Consider the following 18,337-nt stretch of genomic DNA (forward strand, 5'->3'; position numbering starts at 1 on the left):
GTCCAGATAAGGCCAGAACAGGTTTTTATAATATATCACAGGCAACTGAAGCATATAGCAGATGTGGGAAGGAAGGGCACCTGGCTGCACACTGTACCCATATAGTGTGTTACAGGTGTAAAGGGATGGGGCACACAGCAGAGGGCTAGGAGCTCATAAAATGCACTGTTTGCGGGGTGGGGGGAACACTTGTACTGCAGGTGACCAACAGCTTTTGCAACCAAGGTCAGATCTCCTGAAGAACCAGAAGAATTGGAAAGACACAGTGAAGAAGAGGAGCAAAGAGAGACTGAGATAGACCTGGTGGGACCGTACTCATGGGTGGGCAGTAAGCATTGAATACTATAGGTTGTATAGACATGACAGGGTAGGGGAAAATGGCAGGGGGTGTTGCTTTCTATGTTAAGGAGCAATACACATCTTCTGTAATCAAGATGGGATCAGAGGAGGGGCAAATTAAGGTACTGTGAGTTAGAATGCAAGGAGGCCTGGGGGAAAAAGGACTTGGTAGTGGGGGTCTACTACAGACTGCCACACCAGGACGATGAGCTAGACCTGGAATTCTCAAGGCATCTCTCAGAAGCCCTACAATCAAGGGATATGGTTGTCATGGGTGACCTAAACTACCCTGACATCTGGGAGGAGCAGTCAGTCAGATCTAACTGCTCACATAGGTTCTTAACCTGCATGCAGGACCTCCACCTAATGCAGAAGGTATATGGTCCCACCAGGGGAAACACCTTGCTGCACTTGGTACTAGCTACAGGGGATGACCTGGTGGGGGATCTGCAGGTACAAGGTAACCTAGAGGATAGTGACCATCAATCGATTGAATTCACTATCTGGTGTAGGGTGGGAAAAGTAACCAGCAGGGCAGAAGTGCTAGACTTCAGAAAGGCTAATTTCAATGTGCTCAGGAGATTAGTTAGTGAGGCAATGAGGATCAAGAGCATTGGCAAGACTGGAGTCCAGGAAGGCTGGTTGTTCCTGAAGGAAGCAATCCTTCAGGCACAGAAGGAGACAAATCCCATTGCACACAACAGGGGGCAAAGGAACCAAGAAACCCTCTTGGCTGAACAGGGAAATCCAGCAAAGCCTAAGGGCAAAGAAGTGGCATACAGGCTGTGGAAACAGAGGTAGCTACCAAGAAGGAGTATACCTCCTTGGCTCATACTTGCAAGGAGTCAGTTAGCAAGGCCAAAGCAGCACTGGAACTCAGGCTGGCAACAAAAATTAAAAACAACAAAAAATCCTTCTTCAGGTATATAGGGAGCAAAAAGAAGGTGCAGGGTAACATAGGGCCCCTACAGGACAGGCTAGGGCAATTGGTGACAGATAGGAAGGACAAGGCTGAACTCTTCAATGAGTTTTTTGCCACTGTATTCCTGAACATGGATCAAGACAAATCTCCCAATTGCATTATAGATAGGCACAGGAGGAACACCAGACTTCCAATGGTCAGCACCGACCTAGTAAAGGGACACTTGGAGGGGCTGGATGTGTTTAAGTCAGCAGGCCCAGTTGATCTTCATCCAAGGGTGCTTAAGGAATTGGTCAGTGTCATAGCAGAGCCACTGACACAGCTGTTTGAGCACTCATGGTGCTCAGGTCAGGTCCCAGAGGACTGAAAAAGGGCCAATGTGGTCCCTATTTTCAAGAAGGGGAGGAAGGAGGATCCAAGTAATTATAGTCTCACCTCTATCCTTGGGAAAGCTTTCAAAAAAATTATCAAGGATCACATCTGTGGGAGTCCAGTAGGAAAAATAATGCTGAAGGGCAACCAGCACAAGTTCATAGCAGGTAGGTCCTGCCTGACTAACCTTGTTTCTTTTTATGACCAGCTCACAAAATGCTTAGATGCAGGAGTCAAGGTAGATGTCATCTACTTGGATTTTAAGAAGGCCTTCAATATGGTATCTTGTCCTATTCTCGTAAACAAACTGAGCAGCTGTGACATAGATGATTACACGGTCAGGTGGGTGGAAAATTGGCTTTAAGGGTCACACCCAGAGAGTGGTGGTGGATTGGTCAGTATTGACCTAGAAAGATGTGGGCAGTGGGATCCCCCAAGGCTCAGACCTTGGACCTGTGCTATTTCAATGTCTTCATCAATGACTTGGATGAGAGTGTGGAGAACACTCTGTCCAAATTCACAGATGACACAAAATTATGGGGTAAACACATTAGTGGGAAGGGATCAAATCCAGGTGGACCTGGGCAGGTTGGAAAAGTGGGCAGAAAAGAATAGGATGCAGTTCAACAAAGACAAGTGCAAAGTGCTGCATCTATGGAGAAGGAATTACCAACACACCTGTAAGCTAGGGGATGACATTCTCAGCAGCACAACAGCAGAAAGGGATCTCAGAGTCATAGTTGACACCAAGATGAACATGAGTCACCAATGTGATGAAATAATCAGTAAAGCTAACTGCACTGTATCATGCATTAACAGGTGCATCACAAACAGGTCCAGGGAGGTGATACTTCTATGCGGCATTGGTCAGGCCGCAGTTACATCCAGTTCTGGGCACTGCACTTCAAGAGGGATGTGGATAAATTTGAGGGTCCAGAGGAGGGCCACTCACATGGTAAGGGGCCTGCAGGTATGACCCTACATAGAGAGACTGAGAGACCTGGATCTCTTCAGCTTCCACAAGAGAAGGCTGAGAGGGGATCTTGTGGCCATTTACAAATTCATTGGGGGCAGGAGGGGCAGTAAGAAATAAGAGATGCTCTGTTTACCAGGGCACCCCTTGGAATAACAAGGAACAAAGGCCACAAACTGACAAAGAGCAGATTTAGGTTAGACATCAGGAAGAACTTCCTTATGGTAAGTGTTGCCAGAATCTGGAATGGGCGTCCAAAGGAGGTGGTGCTCTCCCCTACCTTGGGGGTCTTTAAGAGGAGACTGGACAAGTACTTGACTGGGGTCATATAACCCCATCGCTCTTTCCTGCTCAGGGCAGGGTGTCAGACTGAATGATCTACTGAGGTCCCTTCTGAACCTAACAACTATGAAACTATGAGATAGCAATGGTAGAAGAGACTCTTTAGGGGGAAGAAATGGAGATGGAGGGAAGCAGAATATCAATGACAGAGGTTGCACAAGAGAGAACTGGAGATGAAATGGAAGGGGAGGGGGGAACAGCAAAAAAAGCATCAAAAGACATGGAGGCAAGGGACGGGAAGAAGGAAGAAATGAGGCGGACAACAGAAGTGATGATGAAGCAAGGAAAAGAGCCAAAGAAACAAGCAGGGAAAAGGAAGAAAGTGCAGTGACAAAAAGCCAGGAAAGAGAAATCTGATAAAGAGGGAGGTGAGTCAGAGTTAGAGCCAGAAAGTAGCTTCCTGCAATAAATTCCCCTGAGCTCCAGCCCAGAGTGCAAAGCAGGGAGTAGAAAGTGGTAGGGAGGTGGAAAAATGGAAGCCTTCCTGCAAAAGCAGTCATGCAGCTTGCAAGTGCAATAAGCATGTGAAAGGGGAGGGGCCGAGTTGACCATGATGAGCAGTGGCACAGACAATCCTTAAAAGAACAGGTTCACTCAGTTTAACACAAGAAACAATTGCATTGAGTATAGCTTCAATTAATGCCAAGAGTGTCTTAACAAGAAAAAGATGGAAACAGGTTGAACCAATGTTAAATCAAGCAAAGGCAGATATAATCTGTCTACAAGAATGTATTATACCAGGGAAGAAGGGTTATATACATTTTGAGACAAGGTGGAGATGGGGACTGTCTTGGTAGTCAAGAACAAAGCAACTGGAGTGGCAATACTATTCAAGAATCCACAGGTGAAAGCACAGCAGGTAGGAGACATCATTAGTAAAGCTGTGTGAAGCTTCGGTCTGCAATTCAATCTGGAGAAGATTTTTGCACAATTCAGAGGTTGAATCTCTGAATCTGAATCAAATCAGGAGAAGCTTAAAACTTTCTCAATCAATTTGGAGACTCCGAGTCGATTCGGAAAAGATTCAGAAAAGATTTGGAGGTGGTCTTTCAGGGAAACAGAAACTGAGAAGCAGGGAGGAAGAACTGACATCTCTAGCCGGCCAGTGATTGAGAGTCCCCTTCCAATCAGTGTCTGGGGGAGGGACATAGAAACAACACATAAGCCTCTGTCTGCAGGCTTTCTGTGCTTTTTGTGAGCTGTTTCTGCCTGAGTGAGCAACAGCATCTGAAAGGTACTGGACTGGCTTGGCTTCTCAGTCAGTCACCTGTGAATGTTGTTCTTAGAAAGGATTGGATAGGATATAGCTTAGCTTAGCTTAGCTTACTAACTAGAATCCCTCTACTTTACTTATCCCTATCCAATTCATATCTTTCAATTTATATTTGTTCTTGGCTTTTTTTTTCCCCAACACTTTTTAAAAAGAAAGCTGTGTTTTCCCTGGCAGTGTGATACATCACTGTGCAGGGAAGCACACATTACAAACACACATCATAGAAGAAGAAGTCAGACATTCAGAGAAAAAATTATATATAGTTATTAATATTATTAGTTATACTTGGTTACATACAGACTAAAAACAACACAGAAGAAGTCAGATTAACGCAACACAGAAGTCAGACAGTCAAAGAAGAAAAAGAAGAGAATATATTTTTAGGCTCACTACACAACAACACAGAACAGTAAACAAAACACAACACAGAAGAAGAAGTAATCACACATTCAGGTTCACATCACAGAAGTCAGGGAGACAGTCACAGAAGACACCAAATGATATGTAGTTATTAATAAACATACCTTTACCTAAATCACTCTACAGACAACATAGAACTGAGATACAGATTCACACAAGCCAGAGAGTCATAGAAGAGGACGACGAAGATGAAGAGAATAGATATTTTAGGCACACTACAAAACAACACAAAACAGTAAACAAAACACAACACAGAAGAAGTCAGACACAGTCAGTTATATATCAGAGAAGAAGATGTATATTCTACACACACAGACACATTTTCCAGCTCAGGAAAGATTAATATGAAGCATGCTGGAAAGGCAGGCGCCAGGTCTTCTGGCAGAGGAGGGAGAGGGGCTAGAATGGGGGAGGGCGAGAGCTAGAGCTGCGAGTTCCCTCCCACTCCTCCAAACATAGATGCATCTTCTTTCCTGGCAGCCATGAGGCTTATGCTGCCAGTGGAAGCAAGGAGGTGGGAGCAGTACTTGACATCCCCGCACCTGCACCACCTCCCCCAACTCCAGAAATAGGCACCAGCGGCAGAATAACAGTCTCCTCCACCCCAATTTCATCTTCCAGTGTAAGCTTCCCACTTCCAAAAAAGGAGCTGGATCTGGAACCAGGGAACCTGAGTGCCCTAGCAAAAGAAATTCTGGGGACCGAGCAGGAATCTGACTTTGTGCTCCACACCCCTCAAAGTTCCCCTAGACCCAGGTTTCCTTCTCTGTTTAAAAAAAAAGTTTGCATCAGTATTTTTGGTTGCAGGGAAGAGTGTCAGAGCTCACTTTAAGCCTCATGCTCTTTCCCTCCTGGGGAAGTAACTGCCTCTTTGGTAGGGTTTTTTTAAATGACTATATGTGCGGGAGCCAGCAGGCCAGGGAGCCGTGAGGCTGGCTGGGCAGCTCCCTTTCCAAGAGCTCCCCGGGCACAAAGCCAAAAGCGGAAGCAATCACTTACTGCCCACAGGTGCACGGCGGCGGCACCTGGCTCAAAGGCCACGCCGGAGCCGGAAGCAGGGGCGGAAGTGCCGAAGCAGGAAGCGCACGTTCTAGGGGCAGCGGCAGAGAACCGCAGAGGGTCCCACGACAGAGGTGGTGACCCAGAGAGGGGGCGGAGCGACCGCGGAGCACGGGAGCAACAGGCGCCACGAAGAGTGCAGACAGGCAAGCCTGGGCGGATCGAAAAGGGCGGCTGGGCGGCCAGCAAAGTCCCTGGGGCCGGGGCCACGGGGCACGCTCAGCAGGACATACTGAAGACGTCCACGGAGCAAGGCTCCTGAGAAGTAGAACAGGGCCCTGCTCGAGGAGGGGCTGGACTCAGAACGACTGCTTAAGGCAGCAGCATATTTTCGGTCCCCCTCCGCTAAGCTCCGCGAGGTTCTCGTGGACCCACGCGTGAGGAGGGGGGCAGGGAAGGAACCCCTGCTGCGGAGGCTCGGGTGAGGGTGTAGGAGTGGAGGAGCCCTCACTAGATCACCGAGGGATACGCGGTCTCACTTCCAGACGTGCACGCGCCAGACAGTCCATCTAAACCAGAGGATTATCATCCAAGTCGTGGCAGGCGAGTTTGGGGCATGTAATGCAGAAAGTGGGAGTCGGACATACCAGCGGAGACCCGGCGGGCAAGCAGGGACACGTTAGCAGAGACAGAGGCTCGTCTTTGCTACACCATACAAAAAAAAAACATGGGCCACATGTTTTATAATCATGCTTAGTATTCCCTGCATTTAATCAACTCCATATCTGGTTTCCATTACTGAGCACATGGGCCACCAATAGACATAAAAAAAACCAAAGCAAAAAAAACAAAACACCCAGCGCTTTACCGGAAGAGGAAGCAGGTCAGTTTGATTCAGCTCACCATTGTCTGTATAGATTGGGCACATCAGTGGAGCTTTTTAGCACTTTTATCTAAAGCTGTGTCCTGGGAAGCAAAGCAGTAAACGGGACTTACCTGCAGCTCCGGATGAGACGCGCATGAGGCGGAGGGAGGAGCCTGCGTGGCTCATTAGCTGCCTTTTTATTCAACTACAACCAGCTGGTGACATCACGGACGGATGCCGGCCAGCAGCAATAAAAACGGCGGCTGCAGCTGTCAAGGGGGCGGATAGCCCAGGCAAGGAGCAGCAACCGTCACCAACAGCAAGAGGAGCAGCAGCTGCAAGCAACGCGGAGCCAGGAGAGCCGGCAGAGGTGTGGACAGAGCGGAACCGACCTCCCGGCTGGAGACTGCCCCGGACAACGCTGGAGCTAGAGGCACAGCACCTGAGGATGCGGCGGGAAGGATACCAGGGAGTGAAGCGACTCGCAGGTGGGGTGCCGGGACAACAGGGCATGGAGACAGCCTCACCAGGGAGGAGAGACCCTGGGAAAACCCCAAGGGGGTATAGTTGGGGCAGGCATCGCCACCAGGCAAATAGAGTATTGAACAGGAGGCAGGACCGTTGGAAGCAATTGGTCCGGGACAAGCCAGAAGGGAGCCAGGGAGGGCTCAGAGCAGACTGCTTAGCAGATAGGGAGACGCTGGGCAGGCAGCATTTCTTTTGGCTGTTTTGTTCGTTTAACTCTGGCTAAGGGAGAGAAAGCTAGGGGAGTGTGCCCGCAGATTGAGGCTGAAGGGAAGCCTCTGTGAGGCCTGAGTTTTCTTTGATTTTCCGTTCCCTGAAGGGAGGGGAGCAGACAAGGAGGGCTGTGGGGCTGAGCTGGCCGGTGATCACCACGACTGGGAGTCGTGGTTGCTTAGGGGCAAGCCAGGCAGTGTCACCCCACAGCTGGGGAATAAGACCAGCAGATGAGGGACACACCGAAGGTGGCGTGAGGCCGGGGTGTAGGGGCGGCGGAGCCCCGTGAAGTGACTGCTGAAGGATTCTGGGGCACGGAGTATTCCGCGAACCGACCCCTTACACTTAGGAACATCAAGTCGTGGCGGGCGAGAACAGGGTTGGGGACATGGAGAGAAGAGAGCTACTGTGACACTGACAAGATCCCAACAGGTGTTTGACATCTACCTGCAAGGCAAAAACTGCTCGAGAACAGTTAATTGAAGCCTGGCGGTCACAAGCTGATTCAATCACCTTTTGGATAAAAGAGCCAAAAGGCCTCATTGAAGTATGCAGTCTATATAGACATTGAGTGAGCTGTGTCAAACTAATGTGATGCATCGTCTGGATATGTGCTGCACTACGGTTTGGGGATTTTTTTCATACCTGTAAGCAGTCATGCTGCTTTTAGCAGCAATTTAATGATAGACAATGTGCTAATGAGGTTTCCTTGTATGCAAATGTAAGATCAAGATCTGCACCCCCCCCGCTCCCCCTCTTCTGACTGGGGAAGAAAAACCCCTTGTTTTATTTGAGTAAATACGGCAACTAACACTCAAACAAACAGCACCTCTTCATATTGTTCAGGGTCCAGCATGCTGGTCAGTCCTGAGAGGAAGACATTAAGATATGCCTTTTGGCTTTCTGTGGCTGACTGCTAAAAAATAAGCTGCTTGCTTTTAACTTGCAATCAAATGGACAACAACAAACATGGAGGATGTCTAGACTTCCTTGGTATATTTAGAGTTAAATGCAGCCCTCAAAACATGTGCACACCAGTTGTAATTATTTTAATGGGGATAGTGTTCATATATTTGAGTGTGGATTCTAACTATTAGAAGCCTAAGGAACAGATCCCATAATATACAGTTTGGAAGCAACAAGCTTATTTTAAATAGGATTATGATTTAAATGAAAGAAGTTACTTGTTAATAGGCAAGAGAATCAGTTGGGAATCTCTGTTCCCTGTCATGATACAAGAACTAATGAGCACCCCATGAAATGATTAGGCAGTAGGTTTGAAACAAAAAGAAGTACTTTTCATATTGTTGTGGAATCCTTGCCATACAATACTCATTCAAAAGGGATTGAACAAATTTATAGGCAATAGGTCCACCACGGGCTGTTAAGTATAACAATTAGGGATGTAGCAACAGGAGCAGAGGCTGGGGTGGCTTGGGCACCAAGGCACATAGGTGACAGCCCAGAGGTTGCAAGATCATTGCAGAAGTGCTCATGGCATGGCCTGTCAGATTCCACTTAATCTGTGAATTCTGCTAAATACCTTGTCACAAGGGAAAGAGAAAGCAAAAGGGTGTAACCTCAAGTTCAGGATATGCCTTAGTAGTAGCTGGAAAGGTATTCCAGCATTCAATCCTGCCTGTGGCAGGGGGTCAGGCTAGATGATCTGTTCAGGTCCCTCCTGACCCTAGCTACTATGACACGGGATAGGATTGCTGTACACCTGCCTTGTTTCTAATACTTTTTATTTAAAGTATCTACTATTCATTATTGTCAGAGACAGGACATTGGGTTGGATGGATCTTTCATCTGACCCAGTATGGCACCTCTTACATTCTTGAAGTTTCAGGGGAAAAGGAGGTAATCTTTGGTGATATCATCTGGGGCCCCAAGACCCTCCTGACAACTAACTACGGTCTTAAATAAAAGAAAAATTAAGCATAAGTTTACACATTTGGAAATTTCTGTTAAAAAAAATAAAATCCAAATCTGTGCTGACAGAGGAAACAAGCAAGATCATTAAAGCACTGATAGTATTTGTTAAGGGCCTGTACGCCATTCTATTACTTACACTGAGTTTAAAGAATATATGCTACAAGTCAATATGCAAGTCCATGCAGGAAATTATTCTTTGGCATTTTAAGAGAAATATAAATACTCACAAGGTTTTTACTATAGTTACTAAAAAAGCAATAAAATACCTTTAAAAATATCTGTTGTAAGTGCAGTTAGTTTTCCAGATCAAAAACAGTTTTCCTATTTAAAATTACATTTTCTATAGGAACATTTTAAAATTATATATATGTATTGGTGAACAGTGGCTGCTGTAAACTGCTCTAGTGATGCAAGTAGCCATAATTTAGCATAGACTAGGTTTGTGGTGGCTTTCAATCACCAGAAAAGTGTAAAGCAGCTATATTTTATCATAGAGTTTCATTCTGCTTTACTACTCCCCAACAAAAGACTGAATTTGTAAAATGCTATTATTGAGGACCAGTGGGTAGATACATAGGAAGGACACCATATGGTTTACGTTAACTACATTGACACAATGTCAACAACAAAAACCTCAACTTCTCTCTCTCAAACAGGAGGATGATCCCCATTTTTTCCTTAAAAGCAAATATCAGCCTCCAACTAAGGTAAAGGACCTGGCCAACAGACAGACTTTTCATAATGCCTAGCTAGGGCTTTGTTGAACTTATGGGGAACATAAATTCCAGAATATTTGCTTCTACTCGCTCTTTGTTTCCCTTCAGTAGGGTGTTCACTGTCTCTGCTCTACAGAAACTGTCATCACAGTATTTGCCACTATTTGTCTCTTCCTTGAAGACTAAAGGCCACTTTTCTAGGCTCATTATCCTTAAGGTATCCAATATCTTTGACGTAATGGAATGCCAACATCTCTTCTGTTATATACCAACTTTTTTCATCATTTCCTTCAGTTAATCTTACAGGTTTTTAATATGGATTCAATTTGCACACCAATTTTTTTCCCTAGATCCAGAATTTGGCATTCCAGGATGGCTATGGTTTAATATTTCTTACCTGAAACCTTCCATGAGGCTTGCTGAATTAGTTCTCAGAAAAACTCTTCACTCGGAGTCACTTACAGTAAATGTAACAGTGCACAGCATCTCCATCATTCAGGGAAATATTACAGAAAGTGAAGCCTTAGATGAGAAAATGCTGATGCTAGATGAACTTCCACCATCCGGTTATGATGTCTTCAATATTTCAGCCATTTTGAATGAGACTGTCTCAAATGTCATTGGTTTTCAGCTACGATTCACAGATGACAGTGGAAGCTTGGTTCTCCATGAAGCTCTGATTAACAGCTCGTACTGTTTGAGTAGATGCATCCAGAATGAGCCTCTACTAGTGGTCTATCGCTTTTTGGTGACTGAACTGTATGGTGGAAGTAAACACCAGGCCACTAGGGAATGCCAGTACTGTGCTACCGAAAGGAGGAGAACCCTGCCGGAGAAGCCCATGCTAGAACACTGCAGCCTTCACCAGCACTATGTTGACTTTGAAACAATACAGCTTAGCCACTGGATACTGGAGCCTCCTGGATTCTTCACAAGTTTTTGCAAGTAGCCACTTCTTTAATCTCTAGTTATGTAGGAATTTGCAATGACTGAAGGCACAGTTGCCTATAGGAAGTCCATTCAAATAATTGGACAGTCAGATTGTAGCAGGCATGCCCAGCAGCACTGCAGGTGCTTTTTTGCTGGATAGACCTGCTACATCATTTGGCAGAGCATGAATTATGTTTAAAGTGTAACATATTCATCTAGAGCAATGATTTTCAGCCTATGGTCCCTACGTTTAAGGGGCCCATGAAAGATGAGTCAAAAGTACGTGAATACCCACACTTAGAATTCAAAGAGGTCTGCACCTTCATTTGAAATTTCTGAAGGGGTCCGCAAATGAAAAAAGGTTGAAAACCACTGATTTTGAATAAACTGGGTTTTCAAGGTGGTTTGTGTCTCAGTAGTCCAGTCATTTGCAATCCATGTGGTGCCAACTGAACCCACATTTCCGTATGGCCAGTACTGATCAGAAATTAACATTGGAACTGTATTGATCGGGTGCATCACCAGTGAAGTTCTTACACTGAGTAAAGTCTCTATCTGCAGACAGATTTCTTGCAAGGCAAATTCTTCTACTTCGGAAAGTAAGAAAGCGAGTGCATGGTGAAGGTTGAGGTAGGATACTGTCAGTCCAGTGGATAAACTTTTACTTTATGAATAAATGCTTGAGCTTTATTTTTGCACTCATAAATGCTCTTTATTGGAGGAAATCCTTCCTTTATTAGATTAGTTAAAACCCTGGAGTTATAACATTATTGTATTTTGTTTTGTAAAAAAGTGTTGTATCCAGCTACAATGGGATCTAAAGTAAAATGTAATATTTCTTTAAGAGGAGAATGCTCTAATGAAGACTCTGAAGAATCCTCTGAAGCACATCTGGATGTAACAAATAAAATGGAAAACTGAACCAGGTAACAAACACACCTAAAGAGCACATACATTCTTATATCTTTAATAGAAACTACATAGGGTTCATTCTGCAGCTACTTCATTAATGCAAAATGGATTAAAGGCAAGAATTGGACCTGTGACATTTAAAAGCATCAGTCTTCTTGAATAACAGCTGCCCAACGCACAGAGCCATAAGTGTTTTTTTGGCCCTGCACTCCAGGTTTGATTTCCAGAAGTTAAGCACCTTTCTCCTATTGACAACTAACTCACTTTCGTGCCTTACTTTCATAGGTCCTTTTGCAATCGCCAGCCACAAATACTAACTAGTCAGAAAATAATTGAGCTATGTTTTCAGAAATATATAAATAATGAGAGCTATAAAGAGCCAGCAATGCATGGGAAGTTTGTATGAGGGAATGAGAAATACTTCGTGTTGACATGAAGATGTCAGAGAAAATCAAATTCAAAAAGAGTATAAAGTACTGTGGATATAAAAACTATATTAACTATAAAACACAACTAGTGCTTTATGCTAAAATTCATACTTGTCTTGATTCTTGTATTGGCAGGTAATGTTAACACTGGCCTACCTCTAACTGTTCTAAAGATAATTTCTGTTTACATTGTTACTGATATTAATACATTACAACATACATTTAACTTGGAGTCTTAAAAAAACATTAAGTGTCTTCAAGTCATCTACACTTCTTCTTCATTCTTTATCCCATATCCTTTTTTGGGGAATGGGTTGGGTCAAAGAAAAGGGAGGAGCAGAGCAGATGTTTAATATTCTATAATCGTCTTATAATACTTGTCTTTGCAAGAAGCCTACCTGTTTTTGCAGGTTCTGCCCCCTCCATGCACTGGTGAGGTCTTCTATGAGTTATGAGAGACTTTAATTGCCCCTAAACACTTTGGCCCCAGTTCTACATATGGATCCACGCACAGGCATAGAAATCAGGCCAAGCTGAAATGCCAGGATTGCTCTTTTAGAGACAAAAGAATAGCCCTTCCATACATCCTGAAGCCTTATACTACCCAGAAATGCCTATAGAGAACAGATTCACCTATCCACAGCCATAAGAACCAATATCCCCAGAAGCGTCAAGGAACAACTTGAAATAAAGTGGGGATCTCCAAGTGTCTAGATGCCAACTGCCAGAAGGAGCCTATTTTGGTCAGTTTTGGATTACTATGTAAGTAGCTATTAGGCACTAAGGCACCAATTCTTTATTTTATCCAACATAGGAACACAATGCACAATCACAGTCTCTTCCTGTGTCACCAGACAGTGACTCTCCCCAACCCAGTGGTTTTGATTGAAGAGGCCTGCTCCCATCTGCTGCTTTCAGTGTAAAAGACAGATAATCTCCTGCCCTTACACAGCTGTGTCTAGGACTGCTAACTCATTTTCATGTTACTCTTTATATTGCTCCTCTCTCCCCTTTTTCCCCATCCTTTCCCCACTGTTCTCCTCAGTCCTATACTGCAGTTATACCAGGACTTTGCTATAGAAATATTTACCCACATATAGAATCTCACTTACCTTTTTTCTGTCCCCTTTTTCCACTCTTCCCCCACCCTTCTCTTTTCATCTTTGCATCCTCACGTTCTACACTTTGTTCTCTCTGCCCCCTAAGCCTTCTTCTCCCCACCTGAATAGGGATAAATTGTTGCAAGGACCGCTGGGCTGTTCTTTGTGATACATAGCACAGGAACAAACAGTAGGCCAAGAGATCTGGAAGGTAAGGAGGCATTCTCTGAAATCTGTAATATAACCCTGAAAGCAGCTAGTAAAGAGGCTGCTGGGTAGCCAGTACAGAGGCTGTTAAGTACCACTGGAGCTCAGGGGCAAAATTCAGACTAGTCCCACTCAAATTGGGATAGGCAACAAAACTGCTTCTTTAGCCAAGGTAATTCGGATGATGGCCATGTCTTTCCCTCCTGTTCCTGAACTGCTTGTATGGGAAGTTCAGTGGCACATAATTTCTCTCTGACATCCAACTCTACTCTCTTAAGTGATGCAGAGAAAGCCAAATAATGGTTTAATCATCTCTACTACACTGTTTTACTGAGCAGCAGGTGTGAAACTCAGGCAACAATCAATCAGTGACAGCAAAAACTATGGTACTCCATAGCTGTCTGGAGCCTTCTTCATTACTCTCAAGTGTAAATGAAGCAATTTTTCATGCAAGTATTTCAAAGTAGCTTTTATGAATAATGAGTATAAAAACATACACCTTTTCTGCATGCCCACTGAGTATGTGTTTCAAGAGTAGAGAAGAAAACTCGCATTTTGCATTCGATGGGTTTGGAGTCACATTATCAAGAAGTCATTTTAAGGAATATGCATAAGTGTATATTAAAAATTTGGAAAGCATTACTAGGCTATGATTCACATTGGCATTGGTCAAAATAACATTATTCCCAATAAAGAGAAGAACATTCCTCTCAGTCATTCAGCTCATGAGACAGGCAAGCAAATGCACTGGAGCACGTAAACCTTGTCTTCATGAGGGAATTTTCAAAACAATTCCCACAATCACACACACATGCAGCCTTACACACTCCTTTGGTAACTGATACGTTAAAGTTTCACTTAAATATATATGCAGGACTCTCTTCACCGTCAATCAGGTCTGTCTACAATTAAAGGCAGATGTGATAGTCATAATTCATCATCATACTGACACCAACTAGGAGAGGGTCTAAGGGCTATTTTGGAATGGGTACAAAAGCATTAATATTGGTATCACATGCCCTGCTACTTTTATACGGTCAGTAGTTCTAAAACTAATATCAGAAGTATAACTCGTGGTGGCTTGAAAAGGTGCATTCTCAATGTAAAACATTCAGAATAAACCAACAATTCAACTTAAGTTGAAGTATTATAATTACCAGCTACAGGAGTCTGATAAGGAAACTAGAAACATGAGGTTGGACTCTCATCTCACTTAGGATCGTACAGATCCATAAATTCTATTAATCTCAATGCACTGGTGTCCCATTTACAACACTGTAACTGAAACAAACACTTCATTCTTGTTCAAAATATTCAAGGTCTCTCACAGTCTCTTCATGGAGAAGGCAACTCACTTCAAAGCTGCAAACAACTATTGCTCAGCAACACTGTCAACAGCGCATTTTGTTTGTCAGACACAAGCACAAGTGGATAGACATATTTGCAATGATTCCCCCCACCCCCAACTAAAATGACTAAAAGGTTAATGAGAAAGTTTCAATAATAAATACTGACATTATGCAGTATTTCATTCATACACAGGATTTTGCCTCAGGGCCCATCACAAATTAAACTCCATTCAGCCTTCCCCTGTCTGCTTCCACTTCTAATTAAGAATTCTGTTTAAAGCAACTACTATACAAAAGCTCCTAATTTTACAAACAAATAACACTACGCTGCTACTATTATTTTTTTCAACTCTCATACAAATTATGTTTACAGGGGCAGAACCAAAAATTAAGAGTGTGAAGAAGTCGCTTTAAATATGGAAAATGCAATAGTATCTATACAAAATACATGGGAAAACATTTTTCTCTTTGGCTTTCATGGGAGTCAGTTCATTAACTTAATTTGTATGCAAATTTGTAGTCAACTCACAGAAAACAAAAGTAAAGATTTGATTAATTTTCCCCACTTTCCAAATAAATAAACTAAAAGATACTTAATGAAAAATAAAGCTTTCAAGATGTGTTATTGTTGTGGGGGTAGGGAGAGGGAGCAAAGGGATGAGGATATTTTTAATATTACCTCACACAAAACAATACATTTTGATCCAAGGGGCCTGGAACTGAAATGGACCACTGAAAGTTTGGGAAAAGCCTCTTAAGACAATTCGTCTGTCAAAAATAAATCTGCATAAGGGAATCATACGTAAATCTATTGTAAAGCATATACATAGCCCCCTTTATTGAAGTATATTTTACCTATGGACATTTTTTTTTAAAATGAAAATGTATATTGTACATTATCAATGAATGATCGTGTGAAGTTCTCTCTTTTTCTGCAGTTAACTTTTCCCCCTTGTTTTTACAAGAATGTTCCTTTTAGAACAAAATATTGAGAAACTAGAGTTGGTTAGGAAACACAAACACCATCTTTCATTTTTAAAATATGAATGTATTAAAGGAAAACTGAAATTTTATTAGTTTCTTGGTTCTTGTGGAACACCTTCAATTTCTAGGATTTTCTAATTATTTGAAAACATAGATTAATTAATCCAACACCACTGAGTAGATGAGAGACATTAAAACTACATTTTATAGTTTCCCTAGCTTAGCTACTTATATAACCCTATTATTCTAGTGCCTAAGCTCCTCACAATCTTTAATGTATTTCCTCACATTACCCTTGTGTGATAGTGAATGCAATTCTACTCATTTTACAAATGAAGAATGAGGCACAAAGAGATAATACCAAGGTGCACAAATGGACTTTAGCATCTAAAGCAGGGGTTAAGCAGAATTTAGGCACCTAAATCTAGTAATGTCATTCTTAATGCCCCATAATCTCAGAGTCCTCTGTAAGTCTAGGCATGAAAGTTTTCACCAGTAAAGTTCTCTAGGTGCCTAACATTCTTCTTCTGTGCATGAATTATCAAGCTGCTTGTCAATGATTAATTTTACACATAAATCAAGTATGGATCCTTAAATTAGCCATTCCTCCATAGGTCTCCTACAAGGAAATAATCCAGCAGCTCCCCTCAAATAGTGTTTACAATGGTGGTATCCATTTTCAATAAAAAACAGAGGTGGTGGTGCTGGTTGTAACCCTTTTTGTTACACAAATCCAATTTCACAAGGGTTAGAGCACTCACCCAGGATACAGACGACGCATGGTCACTGTTCTCCTCAGGCCAAGGGTGTTAAATGCACATTTCTCAACTCCTAGGAGATGCTTTAAGCACCTGGCCATAGGCTATTCTGAGGCTGGGGTTCTACGCCCTCCATCATGTTGAAGCTGTGCAGGAAAGAAGTCAGGATTTGTTGGACCAGAGAATGGGAACATGCAATTAGTCCAGCAATTAGGACACTGACCTGGGATGGGGACACATGTTACATTCCCATTCAGAAGACTGTGTGTGTGTTTTCAATGACTGCTTAACAGGCTGGAAGCAAGGACCAGTACTCCAATCTCCACCTTTTCAGGGAAATGCACTAATCACTAGCTTAGGATAGGGGTCACCAGCTGGTAGCACGACTGCCGCAAGTGGCACAGGCAACCTGTGTCTGGCACACGGCAGAATGGGAGGGATTGGGCAGCACAGCAGCAGATAGTGCGGGGAGCAAGAACCAGATTGAGCAGGGAGAAATGCAAAACACATCAACCAGGGAGCAAAAAGCAGAGAAACATGCCAGCCAGGGAGCAGAAAGCAAAGTAGCAAATCAGGCAGAAGGGAATCAGGAGGGTATGGGCTTAATTTACCTAATCTGTCTTAAAACATCAAATTCCTTCTCTTTTGCCCAAAAAATCTTGAATTCTTTTCCGCACAGTGGCAGGAGTGGAGAATGCCCCCACCACAGAGCAGCATGTAGTCTGATGGTTAAGGCAGTTGCCTGGAAGATGACAGATGTGGGTTTGAACCTCATCAGAATGAAAAGGAAACAGAATGGGGTCCTCCCAGTTACTAGGCTACTGCACAGAGGCAGCACCCCCAATACCACTATCTCTGTCTCCTGTTGTGTTTTAAAGCAGAACTCCTCAGACTTTGAGAGGAACAAATGTAGCACTCAGCACCAAGAAAATTCTCAACTAGGAAGCACAGTCTGACACACATACCTTCCTGCAGCATGAAATGAGGTGTCTAAGTCATAAGAGGAACAGGAAGCAACATTTCCTACCTATTGGTGACTGCAGAGAGCTCCTTGTCAAAATGGTGGTTGTTACAAAAACAATTGTCAGGCATCTAAATGTAGCCATGCAAAGTATAGGGAGCTTGAGCGCCTGACTGAGCTTTGGATTCTCCTGCAGGGAGTAAATGTCTAAAAGTTAACATAAGCTAATCTAAAAATCAGTCTAAAAGTTAAGTTTCACAATTCCCAAACTCCTTTTTGGATCCAAGTTTATGAGATATGCCTACGGTCAAAAATGTAGTAGAAATGTGAAGTAGTGAATTGTACAAAGCTCCATACTATTAAGTTAAGCACTAAAGCAGGGGCGGGCAATTATTTTGGGCAGAGGGCCACTTAATGAGATTTGGCGAGCTGGCAAGGGCCACATGAGTGGCCTGCCCCTTGACAGATGCGCCGCCCCCTGGCTGCCATCTTGGGAATAGAAGTCCCACCCCCTAAACCCCTGACCTTTGTCACAGAAGTCCCTCCCCTTGTCCTCCAGAAAGACTCCTTTTGGGAGGGGGGAGTTGCCATCTTAGAACCAGAAAAAAACAAGTCACACACTAAAAGTCAAACACCTACTATAACATATTTTAATTTTGTTACAAAAATATTTTTGTCATGATTTGTGTTTGTGTATAGAAATGACTGCAGAATAATTCAAAAATAAATTCTTAGTGTTTTCTATTGTGTGAGAGTGTGTGGTTGGGGGTGTGTGTTGGGGAGTATGGTGGGAAGGTGGGGGGGTGTATATGGA

At 43.4% G+C, this 18,337-nt stretch overlaps 1 protein-coding gene across 1 annotated transcript; it reads left to right on the plus strand.

Annotated features, from left to right (window-relative positions):
- Window positions 1–6,659: 6,659 nt before the first annotated feature.
- LOC149868500 (uncharacterized) lies at window positions 6,660–10,906 on the plus strand. The gene is made up of 2 exons (XM_090037642.1): window positions 6,660–6,993; window positions 10,245–10,906. The coding sequence occupies exons 1-2, from the start codon at window positions 6,660–6,662 to the stop codon at window positions 10,841–10,843; spliced, it is 933 nt and encodes a 310-aa protein (XP_089893768.1). The 3' UTR covers window positions 10,844–10,906.
- Window positions 10,907–18,337: the final 7,431 nt, after the last annotated feature.

The sequence above is a fragment of the Crocodylus siamensis genome, chromosome 3 (assembly GCF_052110815.1).
Source record: "Crocodylus siamensis isolate JL-2025a chromosome 3, ASM5211081v1, whole genome shotgun sequence".
NCBI classification, from domain to species: domain Eukaryota; kingdom Metazoa; phylum Chordata; order Crocodylia; family Crocodylidae; genus Crocodylus; species Crocodylus siamensis.